Source organism: Vipera berus, assembly GCF_964194415.1.
Source record: "Vipera berus genome assembly, chromosome: 3".
Taxonomy (NCBI): domain Eukaryota; kingdom Metazoa; phylum Chordata; class Lepidosauria; order Squamata; family Viperidae; genus Vipera; species Vipera berus.
In genome coordinates this window covers 34,162,360-34,179,799 of record NC_138204.1, presented here as the reverse complement: position 1 = coordinate 34,179,799, position 17,440 = coordinate 34,162,360, and the positions used below count along the sequence as shown (strand labels likewise).

At 36.5% G+C, this 17,440-nt stretch overlaps 1 protein-coding gene across 6 annotated transcripts in view; it reads right to left on the bottom strand.

The window, feature by feature from the left end:
• Positions 1-1,842: 1,842 nt before the first annotated feature.
• The window catches only part of CPNE1 (copine 1), a 61,507-nt gene continuing 45,909 nt past the window's right edge, over positions 1,843-17,440 (bottom strand). For all 6 annotated transcript variants that reach the window (XM_081323909.1, XM_081323910.1, XM_081323913.1 and 3 more), the window contains 9 exons: positions 12,785-12,883; positions 11,370-11,456; positions 11,224-11,283; positions 10,684-10,817; positions 10,123-10,177; positions 9,993-10,044; positions 7,711-7,844; positions 5,936-6,172; positions 1,843-4,551 (listed from right to left, as the gene is read on the bottom strand). In XM_081323909.1, coding sequence (XP_081180035.1) covers positions 4,435-4,551; positions 5,936-6,172; positions 7,711-7,844; positions 9,993-10,044; positions 10,123-10,177; positions 10,684-10,817; positions 11,224-11,283; positions 11,370-11,456; positions 12,785-12,883 — 975 coding nt within the window. In that variant the 3' untranslated portion in view covers positions 1,843-4,434. The remainder of the gene's footprint in view (positions 4,552-5,935; positions 6,173-7,710; positions 7,845-9,992; positions 10,045-10,122; positions 10,178-10,683; positions 10,818-11,223; positions 11,284-11,369; positions 11,457-12,784; positions 12,884-17,440) is intronic.

Sequence of the window (17,440 nt, the reverse complement as noted above, 5' to 3'; positions counted from 1 at the left end):
AGTCCAATGTCTAGAATTTGTCATCACTATGGCCTTTGACTATGTTAGCTAAAGATTCAAAGAGCATTCAAGATTCATTTATACTAATGCTCAAATATACAGTCATGGCCAAAATTGTTGGCACCCCAGAAATTTTTCCAGAAAATCAAGTATTTCTCACAGAAAAGTATTGCAGGAACACATGTTTTGCTATACACAGGTTTATTCCCTTTGTGTGTATTGGAACACAACAAAAAAAGGGAAGAAAAAAAGCAAATTGGACATAATGTCAAACAAAACTCCAAAAATGGGCTGGACAAAATTATTGGCACCCTTTCAAAATTGTGGGTAAACGAGATTGTTTCAAGCATGTGATGCTCTTTGAAACTCACCTGGGGCAAGTAACAGGTGTGGGTAATATAAAAATCACACCTGAAAGCAGATAAAAAGGAGAGAAGTTCACTTAGTCTTTGCATTGTGTGTGTGTCTGTGTGTGCCACACTAAGCATGGACAACAGAAAGAGAAGACAACTGTCTGAGGACTTGAGAACCAAAATTGTGGACAAATATCAACAATCTCAAGGTTACAAGTCCATCTCCAGAGATCTAGATTTGCCTTTGTCCACAGTGCGCAACATTATCAAGACGTTTGCAACCCATGACACTGTAGCGAATCTCCCTGGTCGTGGATGGAAGAGAAAAATTGATGAAAGGTTGCAACGCAGGATAGTCCGGATGGTGGATAAGCAGCCCCAAACAAGTTCCAAAGGAATGCAAGCTGTCCTGCAGGCTCAGGGAGCATCAATGTCAGCGCGAACTATCCGTCAACATTTAAATGAAATGAAACGCTATGGCAGGAGACCCAGGAGGACCCCACTGCTGACACAGAGACATAAAAAAGCAAGATTACAGTTTGCCAAAATGTACTTGAGTAAGCCAAAATCCTTCTGGGAAAACGTCTTGTGGACAGATGAGACCAAGATAGAGCTTTTTGGTAAAGCACATCATTCTACTGTTTACCGAAAACAGAATGAGGCCTACAAAGAAAAGAACACAGTACCTACAGTGAAATATGGTGGAGGTTCAATGATGTTTTGGGGTTGTTTTGCTGACTCTGGCACTGGGTGCCTTGAATGTGTGCAAGGCATCATGAAATCTGAGGATTACCAAAGGATTTTGGGTCACACTGTAGAGCCCAGCGTCAGAAAGCTGGGTTTGCGTCCGAGATCTTGGGTCTTCCAGCAGGACAATGCCCCCAAACATACGTCAAAACGCACCCAGAAACGGATGGCAAGGAAGCGCTGGAGAGTTCTGAAGTGGCCAGCAACGAGTCCAGATCTGAATCCCATTGAACACCTGTGGAGAGATCTTAAAATTGCTGTTGGGAAAAGGCACCCTTCCAATAAGGGAGACCTGGAGCAGTTTGCAAAGGAACAGTGGTCCAAAATTCCGGGTGAGAGGTGTAAGAAGCTTATTGATGGTTATAGGAAGCGACTGATTTCAGTTATTTTTCCAAAGGGTGTGCAACCAAATATTAAGTTAAGGGTGCCAATAATTTTGTCCGGCCCATTTTTGGAGTTTTGTTTGACATTATGTCCAATTTGCATTTTTTTCCTCCCTTTTTTGTTGTGTTCCAATACACACAAAGGGAATAAACCTGTGTATAGCAAAACATGTGTTCCTGCAATACTTTTCTGTGAGAAATACTTGATTTTCTGGAAAAATTTCTGCCGTGCCAACAATTTCAGCCATGACTGTACATATTTTCCTATTGATTATATTAGGTATCTCCCCAAGTTCCCCATGTAATTCATTGAAAACTGGTTTCAGGCACATCCAAGAAGTTTGATTCAAACAAGAGGCTTAAGATTTATAAGGAGATTTAATACAGAATGGAATTCTTACATTAGAAACATTATTTCCATTAAACATTTAATCAAACAGTGCAATAGAAGATTGTCCAAACAGGCAATTTTCAAAAAGGCTGGACATATCTTTTAAAAATGTGGCTTAAACATTTTAAATAGTAGTTTGGAATAGTGGTTAAAGTGCTGGCCTAGAAACCAGGTGACTGTGAATTCTAGTTCGGCCTTAGGCATGAAATCCAGCTGCATGACCTTGTGCCAGGCAATCTCTCTTAGTCCAACTCACCTTACAGGGTTGCTGTTATGAGGAAAATAAAAAGTAGCGTTGTATATATTCTCTGCTTTGAGATATTTATAAAAGTAATAAAGGCAGAATAAAAAAATATAAAGGGTACAAATTCCTTCTAATATTCCTCCAAATACAAAAGAACTATATTCTATTTCTGACAAATATTTGAATACAAATAAGTATTAAAAGTTGCTGAGTGCTTTTCAACTACAGTGTAAGGTTGTATTATTTATTTTACCATCTTAGAAATCAACTGTTATCATCCTGGTATGAATATAGGGTAGGCCCTGGAAATTGAATCCAAATTCCTGTTGAATGAGAACATCCAAAAGCAGAAAGGATGTAATCAATTCAAAGTGGTTCCCTAAAATTTAAATCTGTTATGTGTATCCTGCATTCTATCATGACAGAGAACAAGACTAAATCTGTCTAAAAAATACAGCAAAAGCAATTTTTCTCAAGGGTTGAAAATGGACACAATATTATTACTATAGAGTTAATTTCTACTGAGATGTAATATGATAAATATAATGTGATTAAACCGGTAGTCTTCATGACCGCAATTGGGGCTAAGCAAGGTGGTTATTAAGTGAGTTGCACCTAATATTATCACCTTTATTGACACAATTGTTGGGTGAATCACTATGGCTACTAAGTGAATCATGCAGTTGTTAAACGAATCCAGCTTCCTCCATTTACTCTGCTTGTTCGAAGCCAGATGAGAAAGTGATCACATGATTCCAGGACACTGTAACTATTGTAAATGCATCACAAATGCCAAACACCCAAATTTTGATCATGTGACGATGGGGATGCTGCAATGATCCTAAGTGCAAGGATCAATCATAGATCACTTTTTCATTGCTGTTATAACTTTGAATGGTGGCCATACAAATGGTTGTAAATCAAGAACTACCTGTAGTTAAAGTATCTTTGCTTGATGTATTCATTAACAAAGCAGTTCTACTTAGATCAAGCTGCAAATTCAGCATTAGACAAGTTATTTCATTATCTAAGCACAGACTTAATTTCCTTATATTTGGATTTGTAAATAATATTTGATATTGTTAAATTTGTTCAAACACATGTTCCTTTAGATCAATAAGATTTGAACTTTCTTTTAAAAAGCTTTCATATTCCAAAGTTATAGAAAATATGAAATAAACTTTCCAAAACTATAGCTGAAAGTATTTAATGTAAACGAGTATTGCTGTAAGTAAAAGCATCTAAGGCTTCTGCAACTTAGGGTTAGAGTTAGGGTTCCAATTCTTACTTGTCACTTCTCTACTACTATCAGTGAAATACATGAATGAAATATACTTTAAACATAATTTGAAATATAAGAACCAAAATGCCCTTAAGAAACATATCTGAAGTAAACAGCATTATTTAAAACATTAAACAATGATCTGTATTCAGTTTTGGTAATGTATAGTACAATTCCTTTATAAAGAAAATAGTTTTAATAGTTCTCATTTCATAAAGACCCACAAAAATTAAGGCAATGCTATAACAGTGCAAGAAGATTTGTCTTTCTACAGATGAGAAACTGTCTAGGAATATATAATAAATGATGTATACAATATATTTTATCATTATATATTATAATATATATTGTGTATTATACACACACACACACATATTTCTATACCAGTGAAAAGGTTCACAGCAGCTAGATGTTCATAGCATTCTAAATTAGAGAAAAAAATCATGCATGTCAACTATTTTTTAAAGTGAATTTCTGATAGATGCAACATATCAGAAGTTCCTGTAATCAGATTATCTTGCATCAAACATAGGCTTGTGCTAAAAAATAATATAGTTTTGAGGTTACAACTTCTGCATGATCACAGGGACCATCAACCATTTAGTAGCCTAGTAAGTATCATCACCTTTCCAAAACCACTGCTAAGATCTACGCAGGTTATATAATTTTAACAGAAAAAATACACCGTAAAGCTTTAATCTTGTTCTAAACCCAAGTTTCTTCAATTTGATTCCATGTTGTACAAAGTGTATGCAGATATACAGAATACAAACTGATAAGCAAATCCTACGATTTGAGATAGCCACTAGATTCTTAATAATAGGCATGAGAGTTCCTATATATTTATTTCCTATACGTGCACAGTTCCTATACATTTTCTGCATGCAACATGAGCAATATATGCAGAACCACAGAAATGTTTTTGAGTGCAGTGTTACTACATGCCAGAAGATAAATGCTTTTATTAAAAAAACCTTTTGTCTGCAGCATTATTTTCTTGACTGTGTATTTAAGTAATAAAAATATTCTCTGCTTTATGGTTGCTTTTGTGAAGGCAATTTTAGAGGAGTCAGGCCGGCTTTCTTGAAGTAGGAGACTAGTTGTCTAGGGATTTCAGCCAATACTGCCTGGGAAAGGGCCTCTTGAGGAGCCTATGGAAAAGAAAATGTATTATGTAAAGACAAGAATGTTACACAGACATAAAAACGTATTATTTTCCATATTTAGGTAAAGGTAAAGGTTCCCCCGCACATGCGTGCTAGTCGTTTCCGACTCTAAGGGCCGGTGCTCATCTCCGTTTCAAAGCCGAAGAGCCAGCGTTTGTCCGAGGACGTCTCCGTGGTCATGTGGCCGGCATGACTAGCACGGAATGCTGTTACCTTCCCACCGTAGTGGTCCCTATTTGTCTACTTGCATTTTTACGTGCTTTCAAACTGCTAGGTTGGCAGAAGCTGGGACGAGTAATAGGTGCTCACTCTGTTACGCGGCACTCGGGATTCGACCCGCGAAACTGCCGACCTTCCGATCGACAAGTTCAGCGTCCTAACCCACTGAGCCACCGCGTCCCTTCTTTCCATATTTATGTTCTCCAATATAAGAAGACACTTAACAGAGAACATAGATAAAAACAGGAAATACCGTAAAAGAATAAGCGATGGAGAAATGCCCAGTTTTGATACTGCTATCCAGAATTAGTAAAACTGAGTCATTTCAATTAAAAAACAGATTAATTATGCAATTCCAAAACTATAGTTTGCCTCAAACATCTTTTACATTTTACCATATCAGCATATGAAAATTTTTATATTTCTTAAAATAATTAGTTAAGAAAGCACAAAAAGAATATATCTTGCCTCCCATACATTTTGTCACACCCTTGTGAATGTGGAGCACGTTGTTTTTTAATCCAAAGACTTAAAAGACAGAGTTTAAGCAGAATTCAAAACTAAATCTGAACAACACTGATATACATGCAACGTTTTACCTAACTAGACACTAACCCATACAGTAGTAGTGAAAAAGAATAATCAATACAGATGAGAAGCCCAAATTTCTGATCCAAATTTATGCTGTTAAATATGGCTAAGAAATGGGCAGAATTAAATCTGTTACAAACTTCTGCCTCTGGAAAAAAAGTATCTGGTGCTAAAAAAAACTCAGTAACTTCTAGAACTCTGAGCAATTACATCAGATCAGAGCTCCAGATGTTGATATTATCCAGAGTATGTTCAAATTAACCTATTAAAACATACCAAGTTAAGCCTATATTTCTTGATATAAAATGTCTCACACAATAATTTATAATTTATTCACAATCAACATAGTTGTTTGTAACTGGAGTGGAGAAACTTGTGACCTTCCAGATAATGGGGGGCTTCCAATTCTAATTTACTGCAGAGTTTAATAATTTATTAATGGATCAATTTAACCTCCAAGGGTCATGTTCTTTAGTAACTGCTAGAGTAACATCCTGAAAGCAAAATGGTTGAAGCAGCATACAAGAACATGTAATAAATAAATAAATTTGGAACTTACGTTTTGGAACTGTCTAAAAGGCACAAACTGGACAATATCTCGTGCAACTGGCTCCCCTGCCAACGACTTCAGGACACCATCATCCCCATCTAAAAATTCCATGGCTTTGAACTCAGCACTGCCAACGCCAATAATAATGATAGACATGGGCAGCTTGGAGGCATTTACAATGGCTTGCCTAGTTTGGTCCAGATCAGTTATCTCCCCATCTGTGATTATCAGTAAAACGTAATATTGCTGCAAAAAAAATAGATGAATAAAAATTAAATAAATATAACAAGTATGCAGTGTTGAAGTGTGACTGAAATGCAATACAATATGGATATGATAACCTCATAAAGCATATATACTAAAGTGGATTGAAAAGAACAAATGCAATTATTTTTAAATATCAGCTCTGATCTCAAAGAGTTATTTTCAGGTTTTGCTTCGTTTAATTTATTTTAGGAAACTGTCAAAGAACTGCCTATACCTGTTGAGTATACCTGTGAGTATTAATCTGTTCATTGAGATATTCAGTAGTAGTTCCTATTTTATGGATTTTTTTTTCTAAAACAGAGGAAAGGGAGTCTCAGAGGTATCAAACTCATGACCCAAGAAACAGTTACAACCATGTTTTCTGCAGCCAACCTATGGTTCACCCATTCATCCTACTTTGCCTTGAACAATCTGCCTTCACGCAGTCACTCACTTGCCTCCAGTGCCTTGTTCACAAGCCTTCCAAGAAAGCCTGAAGGCCTTTGGCGGATATTGGAGACAAATGGACATGGATCCTGAATGCACACAGATATCAATCACCCTGTTTTCTTCTCTCTGGATCTGTCTTCCTCAGGCCTGAAGAGCAAGAATGGTGAAAAAGCAAATGGAGACTGAGCTGAGCTGCTTGGCACTGGCACTCAATTAGTGCATAAGGATTCGTATATAATCTTGCAGAAAAAATGCAGAAATGGGCAGGAGAAAATAAAGAGTTAGGAAGCTTTCTGTGGAAGAGGCAGGTAGGTGAACAGTTGTTCCTACAAGAGGAGGGTTGAGAAAAGCCTTTTTAGGAAACGAGCTGTAATAATTGGCTGAGATTTCTGCCAAGGACAGGAGCAAAAGGCATATATGTTTAATCAGAGGCTGTGGAGGAAGAACAGATGTGACTTCTTTGAAAACTGAAGCTTCTCTTCAAATGATCTGTCTTCTCTGGACAGTCTGAAGGCTTTTAATGTTGTGGAATTAAAGTAGCCAGCACTGAGCTTACTGAAAGTTGCAATTCATCATCATCTGGATGGCCATACAGAAGATTAAGGAATGAAACATAATTATTATTATTTATTTATTTTAATTCCATTTATATCCCGCCCTTCTCCGAAGACTCAGGTCGGCTTACAAGCCTAGCAGTAGCCTTCATTCTATGTATATGCCTGCTTATTAGGGCTTTCACACACCCCCAAGCGGCATTATTACAAAGTCAGCTTAATTGCCCCCAACAATCTGGGTCCTCATTTTACCTACCTCGGAAGGATGGAAGGCTGAGTCAACCTTGAGCCTGGTGGGACTCGAACCTGCACTAATTGCAGGCAGCTGGTGTTACTTAAGGAGGCATTAGCCCACTGCTCCACCAAGGCAAGTAACATGCAAGTAACGTCTGTATCAAAGAATGAAATATTTTTGGTGTGGTGGCCCTCACATAATGTGATCCTTTTGAAGCACTTGTGATTAACTTGAATTTGAGTCGCCTAGATTAAATGAAAAGTAAATGTGTAAAACAAAACAGCATCAAGCCAACTCACAGAAGCAGTCCTTTCTTGAGCTGAATGAGCAGCAAATCTAGCAACGTGATTTATAATTGGAGAGAAGTTTGTTGGACCGTAGAGACGAATCTGAGGCAAAGCCTGTCGGTAGGCATCTATGATTCCTTGGATTCCTAAAACAAAGAAACAGCAGAATTAATTAAAAACTTTGGATAAAGTATTATATGCATCTTTCAAATGTTTCAATATGAAGAGCACCTAGGAATAATGTACAGATAAAGAAATGGGAATAGCAGTCTACTTGAATCAGTTTGGTTATTTATTTATAAGTAGTCCTTGAGTTATAAAGCAATTGGGATTGGTAATTCCTATCACTAAGGCAGGGGTTCCCAACCGGGGGTGCTCACACCCCCTGGGTGTGCGAGACAATATTCCAGGGGGTGCGAAAACTTGGGTTTTCAAAATTATAGTGTATATGCATAATTCATTGCCCTTATTTTGAACTTTTGTAACGGGTGCAAGAATATATCAGGAACGTTCTAGGGGTGCAGGTTATAGAAAAGGTTGGGAACCGCTGCATTAAGCAATGCATGACATCATGTGACCGTGTTGCTTAGGAAAGGCAATTCTGGCAGCGCTGGTTGCAGTCATTAAATGAAGCCTGTGCAGTTAAGCAAGAACTTTACATGATCACAATTTCTGATTTCCTGTCAGCTTCCTATTGATGTTGCTTGTGGGAAGGCAGCAGGGAACATCAGAAATTCTGTTCACATGGCCAAAGCTCACTGTGATGTAATCAAGAGACAGGTGCCTGATCGCAATCATATGACCGTGGGGAAACTGGATCAACCAGAACTCCAAGTACTTGTCATAAGTCAGCCTCATTCAGTGCCGTCGTAAGTTTGAATGGTCACTGAACAAATGGTTACAACCTGAGGACTATCTGTATTCTCATTTCACTCACCCAGATTAGCATGGTGGTAAAAATACCAAATATTTAATCTTTTAAGAGGAAAGTGAAGGTAAGAAAAATATTAACAGTAATATACTGTACTATGAGGTTGTGGTGGTTATCTTGCCTAGAGGAATGTTACTAAAAACATGCCATTCAAAATTAAAAATTAAGTTCTTACCTAAAGTTTTTAGGTCATTTTTTTAAAAAAAACTCCAATCCAAAGTATATAGTTTAACAGACTTCAGATAGTTTTAATTTTATTTCTAGATATTTTATCCTTCTTTATGGTGAAACTGTTAACAGAATGGCCTTTATACCTTTGTTTATGACAACATCATTTTAAAAAAAAGTTAACTTCCAAAAATCCCAAAACGTGAGGTATAAAAGAACTTAAGATGCTCTGAGAGGAAATTTCAGCATCTTGCTATATAATAAAAAGGATTCTTTCACAGATACCAGCCATACTTCAGATGGCAAAGTGATTTAGAAAAGCCCTCCAACGATTAGATTTGATAAGATTAAAAGAGACAAGATATATATGTTGCAAAAGAGCAACACAAAAAAGCAGTTTTGACCATCATAAAAATGATCTTCAATAACACTTCAAAAATTTCAATAAAAGCATCAATAAATGCTTCAGGGAAGCTGAGTAACTTTGGACCAATCACTCTCTCTAAGTCCAACCCACCTCACAGAGTTGTTGTGAGAGGAGAAAGGTGTGTTGCATGTGTTTGTCATATTGAGTTATTTGCAAAAATAATAGTGGGATATAAACTAACAACAAGTTCATTTTGCCTCATAAAGAATTCCAGAAAATTTGAAAGATTTTGTTTTTGGGTAAAAGTTATTGCATTAAAATGGGTTAGACTGAAATCAATACATATATCACATACATCCAATATTAAGTTATTTAATAAAATCCAAGTGTAATTTTTTTTATTTCATTTTTTCATAAAGAATGAAAAAAAGATAGGTAATGAGTTAAAAACAAACTATTTCTTGGCTAAGGAGTATAATAAACTGCAGCTGTTTGTAACTTCCACCCTAAGCAATGCAAGCTCCTGTCTTATTTCTTCTAAACTAATTTTTGGTCCCCCATTTACACTAAGGTTTAAACCCAAACTGAATGTTATAGTAAAGTTCATTATAAACTGAAATCATAATACTATTTACACTCTTTTAAATGGTGAATAAAGATTTCTAAAATTTAGATCTTTAGTTATGCTACAGTAATGATGAGGGCCAAATACCGATTGTTCTCAAAATTGTCGATGTTCCTTTTATAATTTTAATGAAAGGTCCTTTGCATCTTTTTGTTCTTTCTCTTATAAAATATGCTATTTTTATAAGAAAAATAAATGATTACCTTGGCAATAAGGGTTTGCAGGATTAAAGTTCAATGCAAATTCATGAGAAACCTGAGAAGACAGACATATTAAGACATGGGATCAAAGGCAACTAAAAATGTGTAACGGTGATTAAAGTGAGAAGCCCACCTGCCAATCTGGAGGAACTTGAGCTCCAAATCCAAAGGCAGGAAACATCTTATCACTGAAAAACAAACCAAATAAACACAAAAATATTCAGATATTTTTTATTTTAACTGCAGGTTGAACAAAATAAATCACATTTAACACTAACTTGACCAAAGCTAGCTGTAGTTAGCATGATCTTTTCTAAAGTGGTAATGTTCAGAAAGCTAGGTTATGAGTTCAAGTCTCTTTTAAACTGAATGGTGTTCTAATATTTTTTATCATACAAATAATAGCAGTTCTTTAAATACGCTTCACTCATAATTTTTATAATAGAATGTTAAACGCACAGTGTTATTTTATGGGACAGTGGATTAACAGTTTCCACCCAAAAGGAACTAATAAAAATGTCAAAGGCACAGTAGACAATGAATTAATTTTAGTATCAAAACATGTTGGCAGCAACTTCCAGTTCCATGAAATAAACTACCGGTTCAAAGGAAATACAGTTTATAACAATGGACCTTTTGGAATCTTTCTTGGCCTTAATAAGTAAATAAGCTAAAGATGGTAAGTTTAACATACGTGTCATAATCTTGGACAACACCACCCACACACCAGATAGCAGTGAGATATTCATTTATCCCATTTGGACTAATATAGTGAAGAGAATCTGGTGACTTTGGATTTCCATTGGAACCAGTAAAATCTATCCCCACCTGATAGAATAAGAAATATAAATTAAATATTAGATAATATAAGAAACAGATTTCTACTCATTAACTTTGAGTTCAGGAAAACCCAGCTACAACTACAGAATATTGCTAAAATGGCTTCTCAAAAGTCAAAGGCAAATTAAGATGAGTTACTAACTTCAATACAGGTCAGACCTACTCTTCACTGTATTTAATAATTGTGGTTAATTATTGAGTAATTAAAAAGTACAAAAAAGTAAATTTAATTTTATTAAATACATAAAGCAAATTTAGTAAATCATAGTAATTTCTATCTTTATTTTTTAAAAAGCATCTTAGCAAACGTTAGCATGCAAATTACTATTTAGAACAATATAAATGCTGGAGCTTACATTTAATCTAGAAATCAAATACATGAGTTGATACTCACAGTGAAATTAATTTGGCAACCACCCATGATATAATCCAGGAATGAATATTCTGTTTCAATCTGTGAAAAATAAAACCATTGCAACATTATTATTTTTACCTTATAATGACAGAAAAGTCAACTGCATGAAATGAAATTATTCATACCTTGCAGGATTTCAATCTAATAATGCCAGAGTTTTTGTAACTCTTCTTTTTTCTTTTTTTTTCAGGGTGAATACATTCAAATTCAACCTATATGAAAAGCATACATACAAAATCAAGCTTATTAATCAATGTAATCAAGACTAATGCTTTAAGATGAATTAGGAATAATTCCTTTGGTAAATCCAAATTAATTTGGGGGGGAAAAATAAAGATAACCAGGAAGAATTACTATATTATTCTTTCTTGACTTGTATCAAACATTATGACAGTGGAAAAGTACAAATGATAAAATCATTATATGAGCACAAGACCTAAGCCCTTCAGAAAGTGCAAAGTTACAACTGCCAGCTTACAAGTGGCCATGCTTCCATGGGTTGCTGGAAATTGTAATTCAGCATCAGCTTGAATCCCCCAGATTTTCCACACTGCGTAACTAATACTTATTAATGAAGACATTAAATAACTAGCTGAAATAACTAGCACAAGTGAAGTCAGAATATTGAATTTGACACTTCTGAAAGAATGAAAGAAATTTTGTACTAGTGAGGCACAGTGAGATCCAGTTATACAGAATATGCTAAAGGTGCATCTTGTAACAATTTAAATCAAAAAGGAATTAATTTAAATATGTATTTTGCACTGTGATATAAAGGCTTCAAAAATTCCTCCAACTTTATCATTCGTCATTTAGGATCTATAATAAAACTATCTGCCTAACCAGTGGATTCTTGTTCCAAAATACAGGTACATTATGAAGCACAGTGTTTTGTTTTACAATACTCTTATTTCAATGGAAAAGAAAAATAAAGGATTTTTATCTGACACAGAATTTTCCTGAGATACAGAATATTGAATTGTTGGAAAGCAAATAAATGTCAAAAATAACAAATCATGTGCATTTAAACTAAATTTCAGTGGAGAATTTCTACAGTTATCTTCTCAGTTTGTGAATTCTTTGGGAGAGAAGTCGAATAGAGTCAAAGAATTAAATAGTGGACTCCCAAATGGGACAGCAGAAAACTAAGAATTATTGGGAAGTTAGTCACTGGAAAATTAAATCTATATTATAAATTACTCGTTTATTATGCTATCTTTCAATCCAGCATGGAGCAGAACAATTGCATTCAACTAGAGAAAATTTACTTATATTACTGCTAAGACCAACTCAGCCATATAGCTGCCTTCCTAAGCCTTCCAGTTTTGATTCATAAGCACCAGAATGTTATCTTCATGGTAGGTTCAAAAGAAAGAAAAATATAGCTGTAACACGTATATAACTTGTTTTTTCCTCCATAAACACACAAAGATACATCTGCACAAAAATATTGGGAGAATGAAAATACTATTTTATTATCCTTCCTGGGGGGAAAATACAAAAATTAAACAAATCAAATAATGTAAAATTAAAAGCTCACCGGAGAACTGTCACCTGCCTTCTGTAGCTGGGACAGGGTACTTTCAAAACTGCCTATTAAATCATGTGACCCATCACTATCATAATCATAACAGTGCACCTGAAAGGAAAGAAACAGAGGGCAATAGACAAGGAGAATGACTGCTGCTCACCACTTGATCTCTCACTTCCAACAGCTTTGAGACGTTGCATATGAATTCCCCTATCAAGTCTGAACTGGTGTTGTCATCCATATCACTAACTGTAACCTAATAGTAAGAAAGAAACCTCAAAATGAGTCCTCAAGGACAACTATGTAATATAATAGTTAGGTGTTCAATATGCAATGGAAAGACAACTCAGATGCAAAGTAGATTTTAAAAAATATGCATCAATGATCCAAAGATAAGACAACTCAATTACAGAAGACAAGCATTCTGAGAAAGAGAAACCTTAAGTGCCTTATATGCCAGCATAAACAGTCTTTCCTCATCTGATGCCCTTCAGATATGTTGATATACACTTCTCAGAATACTGCTAGCAGAAAATGTCTGGGAGTTGCAGTTTTAATAAATCTGGATCATATCAGATTGGGAAAGGCTGGCATAGGCAAAATAAGGTCAAGATGAGTTTAAAACAGAACTTAAATATAAGATAACCAACAAGAAGTAGGTGCATGAATTATACAAAATATGACAAGACTAAACCACACAGTTCTTCTCTATTTTATGAGGTTTCATGAGAACATCCATTCATGCGGAAACTGCAAGGCTCATTCTAAAAGAAATCAAGCAAAATATGACCTGAATGCTCATGTTAAATTAAATATTCAGCATAAAATACAAAAATCTGGAAATCACAGATACTGTTTTGTATCAGGGCTTAAAAAATATTTGAATAATGCTGATATTTTTAAGGAAAACTTGACTTTCATCTTGTTGTTCTTGCTCATCTGTGATACACTAACAATACAGGGCTACATTTTATGTGTGGTGTTTATGAATATGTTGTAAATATTGTATAATGTGTTAATATTAAATATATTTGCTTGTAATAAACTTTTAATGACAGATATTTGGACTAAAGCTTGTAATGAAAATATCACAGACCAGAAATAAAGAGGCCTAGGAACCAAAACTTAAAAGCAAAATCCTTTAAGACAGTCACACTGACAGAAAAGAGCAGAGACTTTTCACTAGATACAAAAGGGGAAAGTATTCTTTGCTATTACTTTAATAACAAAGCAAAATGCAAAGGTATTAAGATATTTTTCTGGCAAGGAAAAAGTGATGCATCTCAATTATTATTATTATTATTATTATTATTATTATTATTATTATTATTATTATTATTATTATTATTATTATTATTATTATTATTATTATTATTATTATTATTATTTGGATTTATATACCGCCCTTTCCCGAAGGACTCAGGACGGTTTACAGGATATTTAAAAGAAAAACCAATACAAAAGTTAAAAACAATTAATCCCTGAGAGAAAAATAAAAACCCCAGTTAAAGTTAAAAATTATTGTGGCTCCGAGCGCCCTGCAGCTCTACCTTAAGCAGAGCCGACCTCTGGCCCGCTTAACCGAGGCCAGGTTCCCAGGCACGGCTAACCTGCCACACGCGGCTGAGTCAACAAAGAAGGGGGCGCTTGGCGGGGAAAGAACAGCGGGAAAAGCCAACGGAAAGAAAATCCGAAGGCCCAAAGGGGCAAGAAGCGCGCCTTCCGAGACCCCGCGGCCGCCCAGCTTACGACGGGCACGTACCCTCCCCGGAGGCCCCGGGGCGCCGTCCTCCTGCGCAGCCCGGGGTTGGCAGCGGGGAGGCAGACGCCGCTCCTCGCTCCACACACGGCGGCGCCTCGAAAAGCGTGCGCCGCGTGTAGCGCCAGGAGCCTCTCCCTGACACGCCAGGCGCCGCACGCTCCCGCCCGTTCCCGCCCCTCCCCCTCCGGGGCTTCGAGAACGACGCTCACGGCCGACGGGAAAGCGGGTGTCAATTTTCTCAGCTGGCAGCCTTTTCAGGCAGTTTACAGCAACATCTGCATCAGAATTGCATTTTTATCATATAATTCATCAACAATCATTCATTGTGATTTAATCTCTTTGCTAGCCTTTATCTAGTACCCAAAACATACAGCCCTCCTTACACTAATCATCTGCTTACTAGATTCCAAGCCTATGGACAATTATATTTTCCTCTGAATAAAGTGGAAGACAAAATCTCTGGAGGACCTATAAAATAATAATAGTGATCTGTAAACATCCAAGTGGTAAACATAATAATAGTGATCTGTAAACATCCAGCTTTTAATAAGTAAGCAATAAATATTTTGGAATATAAGATTTAGTTTTAATGGCTGTTACAATGGTAAGATTGGGAAAGCATAAAAATGCAACTATCTTATTCACCAAAAAAATAATATTAACTCCAATATCCCTATAGATAGTAATGTAGAAACTACATTGCTGGTTTCATTGGGTAGTCACTGCATTTTCCAGATCCTGAGTTATTAATATTTCAAAATTTACTGAATAATAGAGTTGTGCTATTAACATCTGCAAAATGACTGTACAGCCATAAATAAGAGCAAAATTCCTCTGTTAACCTTTAAAGAAAGCTAATCTATTAATAATCAGAGACAGATCATACAGGAAAATCTACTGTTGTTGTTAGTTGCGAAGTCGTGTCCGACCCATCGCAACCCCATGGACAACGTTCCTCCAGGCCTTCCTGTCCTCTACCATCTTCTGGAGTCCATTTAGGCTCACGCCTACTGCTTCAGTGACTCCATCCAGCCACCTCACTCTGTCATCCCCTTCTTCTCTTGCCCTCAACCTTTCCCAGCATTAGGCTCTTCTCCAGTGAGTCCTTCCTTCTCATTAGGTGGCCAAAGTATTTGAGTTTCAACTTCAGGATCTGGCCTTCTAAAGAGCAGTCAGGGTTGATCTCCTTTAGGACTGACCGGTTTGATTGCCTTGCAGTCCAAGGGACTCGCAGGAGTCTTCTCCAGCACCAAAGTTCAAAGGCTTCAATTCTTTGGCGCTCAGCCTTTCTTATGGTCCAACTTTCACAGCCATACATTGCAACTGGGAAGACCATAGCCTTGACTATACGCACTTTTGTTGACAGGGTGATATCTCTGTTTTTTAGTGTGCTGTCTAGATTTGCCATGGCTTTCCTCCCCAGGAGCATGCGTCTTTTAATTTCTTGGCTGCAGTCCCCATCTGTGGTGATCTTGGAGCCCAGGAAAATAAAATCTGTCACTACCTCCATTTCTTCCTCATCTATTTGCCAGGAATTGAGAGGGCCAGATGTCATGATCTTGGTTTTCTTAATGTTAAGTTTCAAGCCAACTTTTGCAATTTCCTTCTTCATCTGCAACAAGAGGTTCTTTAGTACCTCTTCACTTTCTGCCATTAGAGTGGTATCATCTGCATATCTTAGGTTGTAAATATTTCTCCCAGCAATCTTAATTCCAACTTTTGATTCATCTAGCCCTGCCTTTCTCATGATGTGCTCTGCATATAAGTTAAATAGGCAGGGCGACAGTATACAGCCTTGCCAGACTCCTTTCCCAATTTTGAACCAATCAGTGGTTCCGTGTCCAGTTCTCACTGTTGCTTCTTGACCCACATATAGGTTTCTCAAGAGACAAATAAAATGGTCTGGTACTCCCATCTCTTTAAGAACTTGCCACAGTTTGTTGTGATCCACACAATCAAATGCTTTAGCATAGTCAATGAAGCAGAATTAGATGTTTTTCTGGAACTCCCTAGCTTTCTCCATGTTCCAGCGTATGTTGGCAATTTGATCTCTAGTTCCTCGGCCTCTTCAAAATCCTGCCTGTACTTCTGTAGTTCTCGATCCACATACTGCTGGAGTCTAGCTTGTAGGATTTTAAGCATAACTTTACTAGCATGTGAAATGAGTGCAATGGTGCAATAGTTTGAACATTCTTTGGCACTGCCTTTCTTTGGAATTGGAATGTAAACTGATCTTTTCCAATCCTGTGGCCACTGTTGAGTTTTCCAAATTTGCTGGCAAATTGAGTGTAGCACTTTTACTGCATCGTCTTTTAAGATTTTGAATAGATCAGCTGGAATACTGTCACCTCCACTAGCTTTGTTGTTGCTCAGCTTTCCTAAGGCCCACTTCACTTCACATTCTAGGATGTCTGGCTCGAGGTCAATGACCACCTCATCATGGTTATCAGGGAAGTTAAGCTCATTCTTGTATAGTTCTTCTGTGTAATTTTGCCACCTCTTCTTAATCTCTTCTGTCTCTTTTAGGTTCCTGCCATTTTGGTCCTTTATCATGCCCATTTTTGCATGAAATGTTCCCTTCATCTCTCCAATTTTCATGAAGAGATATCTGGTCCTCCCTATTCTATTGTTTTCTTCTATTTCTTTTGTTTTCTACTAGGTAGTCACTAAGAGTTGATACCAATTTGATGGCATTCATTCAATCAATCTACTACTACTACTAACAATAGCAGGATATGGTTGCTTTGGATTGTGGTAGGATATAATAGTTTTGTGTTTCATGATTAATATAAAATTAAGAAAAAGGCCCTTTTCCATTTATGAAGCAACCATCTAAGAATAAATGATATGGAACACTTGAAATAAGTAACAACTGAGAATATCTTAACGACAACTACTTTTCC